Source organism: Monopterus albus, unplaced genomic scaffold, assembly GCF_001952655.1.
Source record: "Monopterus albus unplaced genomic scaffold, M_albus_1.0 scaffold58.1, whole genome shotgun sequence".
In the NCBI taxonomy this organism is placed as follows: domain Eukaryota; kingdom Metazoa; phylum Chordata; class Actinopteri; order Synbranchiformes; family Synbranchidae; genus Monopterus; species Monopterus albus.
Genome location: NW_018127938.1, coordinates 2,425,141 through 2,431,339, shown reverse-complemented (window position 1 = coordinate 2,431,339; position 6,199 = coordinate 2,425,141). Strand labels below are relative to the sequence as shown.

Sequence of the window (6,199 nt, the reverse complement as noted above, 5' to 3'; positions counted from 1 at the left end):
GACCAATAATCACCATCCCAACTTGAGTGGGAGTTATAATATTTGTCATTTCCAATTGTTACAAGACTTTGACTTGTTAATGCAAAAAATGATCTGTATTTAGATGCATTCATACAGTCTTTCATTAAGTAAAATAATTCCAAGAAGCTGTCATTGCCTACAGACTTCCATTTTTGCAAGAATCTGTACTAATGCTACTCTGGCACTTTCACAAATATGTAGCTGTTTCATAATGTGCATGGTCCCAAGATTACAATGAAAAGCACAGAATATTTTCTGCCCCCTAAAGTAAAGGTTCGCCAACTTTGCTGTGGCCTGTAAGCTCTGAGCTGTACTGTACCTTGCGGTTAAGGTTTGCTCTGGAGTCATCTTTCATCCTGTTAGGGGAGGAAATCTGCCTCAGGAGTTCCCTTTTTGCAGGTGCCAGGTTTTCCTGCTCCATACTTTCTAGCTTAAACCTCCTCCAGTCACTGATGACTCCTTTTGGACCTAGGAATAGGACAAAACATTTTATATTCAGTTCTTGACAGGTGTATCTCAGACTAGCCAACTCTGTAGAAGTGGTGGAAGAAGTACCCAGATTGTTAATTAGGTACAAGTACAGTACCACACTGTAAAAATAAGCAAAGGTTCTGCATTCAAAATGTTAATAACATAACAGCACTAAAGTATTAGCATCAAAATATACAAAAGTATAAAAAGTAAAAGCACTCATTATACAGAATGGCACATTTCACATAAATGTATATTATATTATTGGATTTTAATTATTGACATGACATGTTATAATTTGACAGACAGATCCATGAAAACATATTCTGAAACAGTCATAATTTAGTCCTAGTCCAGTAGGTAACTTGGTTGCAGTTTCACAAAACAGCATTTGAAATTTTTATTCTCAAGGCACAAATAATGCAGCTATATTACTGGTGGATAGCGTGTCCCGTTTCAATTTGGAGATTAAAGGCTCATCTCAACCATGTAGGAAGTGAGCTAATTGCAACAGTGTTGTGAAAGAAAAAGAAGATCAGTTAAAGTGACAGAGCTCTACTTGACTCTGCGTTGGTCTACCTGTTATCTGTCCATAACCAGTTACTCTGTGAAAAATGCATTTGTCCTCATAAAATACCATTTTGTAACGAAATGTTTTATTCAAGGTAGAATGATGACTAACACCTGAAGTGTTGGTTTTCTGACCAGAGGTTCAGATAAAGGCCATCAGGCTGTAATAAAGTCCATTTACTGTGTGATATGTGAAGGCCTTGCTACTACTCACCTGTGCGGGTTGCAGTGTCTTCAAAATCAATCAATTTGTCAGACATGTTTTTGGTTTAGCTACCTGTGAGACAAAGAAGGAGTTAAAGGAGGCCCTGCATATGATGTAGACATGATCAGGGTGCTGCTGATATTTGAATAAATAATTAACTTATTTTTCTAAACAGTTAATGACCTGCAGCACTTTTTTGTTTTCATTATCTTCAGTTAGATAGAGATTTTAAATCTTTGGACAGTGACAGAACTACTGGATACCAGAGAGTCCCATGCTATTTAATTAAATTAATGCAGTCTAAGAGGATTACTGCAACTGTTTGCTGTTAGCCTGCAGAGTTACTGGTTTCAGGTGGAAATGTTGCCAACTAAACTCACAAAACAATTTGAAAACCAAATTGTACACCAACACCAGCAAACTTAAACAGATGAAAAATGCTGTATAATGTAAATATCTTCATTTAGTTTCCAGTTTATGATGTGTGATTTCATTTGCTCAGGAATTGCAGTTGTTCAGTGTTTATTTGCATTATTTGCAATATACCACAACATTTTGTAATGTCTGTGGTGTCACTGGAACATATGTGTGACGTATATGTAGAGCCAATATCTCATTAGATTAAATGGCCTGTCCCCACTGTTTCATTTAGTGTAGTCTTCCTTCCTGCATGCTGTCACAGTGATGATCGCTGTAGCAACCACGCTAACCCCCAAATCCACAAGTGGAGATCAGTTCTAGCATGAGCAAATGAAGTCATATAGATGTTTCAGTTCAATATGTGAGCGAGCGACAATTAACTGTAATCAGCTGACTTTCAGTTAGACACATACCCGGTACTAAACACAGTAGTGAAGGAAATATTATTATTCTTTACAAAAGTGAGTAATTTAAAAGAAAGGAATAAAAGAGAACTGGGAAATTAGCATTTCATACTCAATGTTGTGTAAATGGCAATTTATATACATGGAAAAGTCAATATGGCTGAAATGTATGTAAAATCATATTGTATAGACCAAAACCAACTTATCTGCTACTTCCCATTTGTATCCACTGCTACACAAGCTGATTTCACTCCATTATCCTCAGAAAACAATAGAAATCAGTAGAGTTTTTCTTACCTCCCACAGTCACAGCCAAGTCTGTCAATGGCTAACGTGCACTGAGCTATCTGTTGCTAGATGGCTTGTGTTTGAATGAGCTTGGTCTAATGGAGATTTCAAAAAGGATCCCGTAAACCAAACAGAAATAGGGCACAGATCCTAAGAGGATTTCAGTCCAGGAACTAGATGCCTCTACTTGTTAAAGGCCTGACCACACACAATGAAGGGAGAAAGAGAGGAAAAGAACTGAACATTTTTTCCCCAAAGCTTTGAAATGTTTCATTTTTACCGTAAACCTAACTAGTTGATTGTTGAAGAGCAGTACATAAGAGCTGCTTAGTTTCATGTGTTTTTCTATAAACAGGACTTGAAGGGTTAACTCATATATCCTCGCGATGACCTCTCAAATAAAGTGATGTCTGGAATTTGAACTTCTTCCAGGCATAAAGCTTCACACGAACATGATTACATGAGAATCTTTCAATGCACAAAACACCGCTAGCTAAGGGAGTGGACTGTCTGGTGATGCTTTATCACATGCATCCTGATTGTTTTCAACACAAAAGTCTCCACACCTCCTAAACTATGATTTTTGTCTTTCACAAAGAGCTTTAAAGTTACTGAAATACATTTTTATATTCACAAACATCTCATAAATATTTTGTGAGGAAAAAAACTGAACATTTGAACTAAGATATATAAAAGATTAGATTTTACATTGTTGCTGTAAACAAGTTAGAAACACTAAACACACCACACTAAAGGTTTTGTGTAGTTAGGTACTTGACGTAATGGAAAAATAAAGATCAAAAGATTTAATCCATTCTTATATTAATAGTTCTGTAATAAGATTCCTGTTCTCTTTGTATGTCTCTATCACTCAAGAATTTGTTTTCCTGTGGTCGAAGACGTACTGAGATGTTTTACTTAAGTAGGAGGAACAATGTCACAGTGCACAAATACACAAGTGAAAGGTCTGCATTCAAAATTTTTCTTAAGTAGCAAAATGTACTCAAATCAAATTTGCTAATAACTGAAAATGATCCATTTTAGAGTGTTATGTTTGTCATAAATATATTACTGGTGTATTTTTACTGATTCATTAACAGGCAGGCAGCACTTTAACATTGGAGCTGTTGGGTAGTTAGTTAAATTGATCATCTGTTTTGTATATAAAATCTTGATCTGAAAAGCAACCATAATTTTGAAATAATTGTGGTGTGGTACAGTATTTTCTTCTAAAATATAATGGAGTAGAAGCACAGAGTATCAGAAAATAGAAATGCTCAAGTAGTAGTATATTTTAACATTTTCCCTGCAAAAGTACAGTGTTTCATTATGCTAATCGAAGGCTGCGCTTAAGAAGGCACCAGCTTTACTGTGACAGTGAGTGTTCTGATCCCTAAAGTTTTACATTAGAACAGCATAAATTCAGCCAGTACATTGCACTTGGTATCTTTCCACAAGTTGCAGTGTGAAAAATACATCTTGTAGGAGACATAATGATGGCTGGGTTATGTTCGGAGGCCACGTATTTTCCAAATAAATGATGCACTATAATCACATTTCATCCTGAATGTATTTGCTTTTGCAGTTTAGTTTCACAGCAACGTAATTTCTAGAAGACAAGGTTACAGTGTGAAAAGAAACCCCTCAATCATGCTTAATTCTTTGTTTCCCTTCATGCCTCACCGTAAGCTGTCCTTTAGCTGAATTCTGAATCACTACAGTGCAAACAGGGAGGGTAAATGCTCCGCACACCCACACAATATTTAATTCCTGTCCTTTGTCTCAGTGTCTCTGTGGCCTGCATTTACTGGCTTAAAGGATTAGCAGACTTCAGGTACACAGACTGTACATGTCAGGTGAGTTAAATGCAACTCAGGACCTTCTATGCAAAAATGTCTGCCGGCAACAGGTGTGAGTTCAATATCAGCAGTGGTGCCTGCATGCCTATCTATCTAAAACAATTCAAATTTTACAACCAAAAACACAGGGTCACATGCCAGAAAGGTGCAAGTTTATTGAATGCGTATTCAAAAATACAATGACTTAATTCAAACAGCAAAGGACTAAAGGACTCAAACAACATACTGCAGTGTGAGCAGGCCCACGTCAACATGGTGTCATGATTCGGTTGTTTGCTTCCTGTCATGGTTTTATTTTGACGTTACTTCCTGTTTTTGTTTCATCACAGTTTCGGTCTTTTTACTTTAAACGCACCTGTTTTTCATCACATTATAAGCAGCCTTCCCCCACCAGTGTCAGGTTTGCCCGGCTACACCTTCCTCTCTTCTCTTTCCTCACACTAGCCTAGCCCTTGCACTGATTACACTATTCAACACACCTGCCCCGCTTCCCCGATTACTCACCAGCTGCACCTCATTAGTCTCCTCCATACTTATACACTTATCTGTGCATATTCTCAGTCATCCAGGACATAGTAAACCGCAACCGAAATAACCTTGGAAATCAACTGGACTTCCTTGGAAATCAACTGTTTATCTATGCTCCTCTGATTACAACCATTATGACCTCCACCTCCAGTTGATTTCCAAGGAAGTCCAGTTGATTTCCAAGGTTATTTCGGTTGCGGTATACTTATACACTGTTCACCAGTCACTCCCCTGCTAGTTCTTTCTCTGTTATTTTGTTTTGTTAAGTATATGCTAAGATTGTCATTGTTCTCTCTTGTCCTCGTTAGTACCCTAGTCTTTATCCTGCCCTGCAGTCTCTAGTGTCGTCTTCCTCTTCGGACCTCTCCTCTGGACCCCCCTGGATTCATTCAACACCACCAGCCACCGCCTCCCAGGTCGATGCACAGTCTCCCTTACCCTGTTTATCCATGCTCCTCTGATTACAACCATTATGACCTCCACCTCGACCAGCCCAGGAGTGACCTCTACGTCCGCAGCCCGGGCCGTCATCATCCATCATACCACTGACTGTTTTTCTGCTGCCACTGATCGACACCCGGTCATCTACCTCACTATTCCTCCTGTATATACTTCACTAACCTTCACTGTAAATAAACCTCACTGCTTGCACCGAAGCCGGCCACCTGGGTCCGCTTCTTATCTGCTCGCTCACTCTGTATTATAACAACGAGTCACTTGTCAGATTGTTCTAGACTCCAGCTTTAACTCTCAAGGGTATTTTTTGGTTTTGGTATTTTGTGTTCGTGTACTTTGACAATTCTGTTCTGCCTTGCCCTCTTGTTTCGGACTGCTTCCTTGTGTATGAATTATCGGACTTCTCTTTTGGACTACGAACTGTGGAGTCCTTGGATGTATGTGTGTGCTGGCTCTGACCATGGACTGTTGTACCGACCTGTAAGAGTGTTTCGTGTTTTCACCATGTTTTGTCTCGTTTTTGTTCAGCGTTAGTGCTCTTAATAAAGAGACAGTTATTCACGTATCCTCATCTGGTCATTTAATCGAGTTCACCCACAACATCATTGGCAGCATCATGCGCCGTTCCTGACACATGGATCATAGCCCACAGCGATGTCTTATAGAACAAACTTTCGAACATACGGGAGATATATCAGCACTTGACTAGAAAAGGCATTTCAGTGTCTGTGTGTGCAGAGGATTGTGTCGCCCCGTTTCATTATCATGGACTATTGTATCACTGATCTTGGCTGGGTAAAACACTGACACCAGGTCAAGTCTCTCGCTCCTGTTTTAAACACTAGAGGTCAGTCTTTTGTCGTCATGATCATGTTTTCACATGTACTGTAATTTAGAGTAACTATGCAGTTTTGCAAAGAAATACAGTTTACATTAATATAATAATGTCCCTTTATATATATTTGCATTACTGCAAC

General features: G+C 38.7%; 1 protein-coding gene across 1 annotated transcript in view; it reads right to left on the bottom strand.

The window, feature by feature from the left end:
- Positions 1–4,234, bottom strand: part of pdcb (phosducin b) — a 6,524-nt gene extending 2,290 nt beyond the window's left edge. The window contains exons 1-4 of the mRNA XM_020602815.1: positions 4,063–4,234; positions 2,389–2,474; positions 1,277–1,339; positions 327–489 (exon numbers count right to left, since the gene is read on the bottom strand). Coding sequence (XP_020458471.1) covers positions 327–489; positions 1,277–1,322 — 209 coding nt within the window. The 5' untranslated portion in view covers positions 1,323–1,339; positions 2,389–2,474; positions 4,063–4,234. The remainder of the gene's footprint in view (positions 1–326; positions 490–1,276; positions 1,340–2,388; positions 2,475–4,062) is intronic.
- Between the last annotated feature and the right edge of the window lie 1,965 nt (positions 4,235–6,199).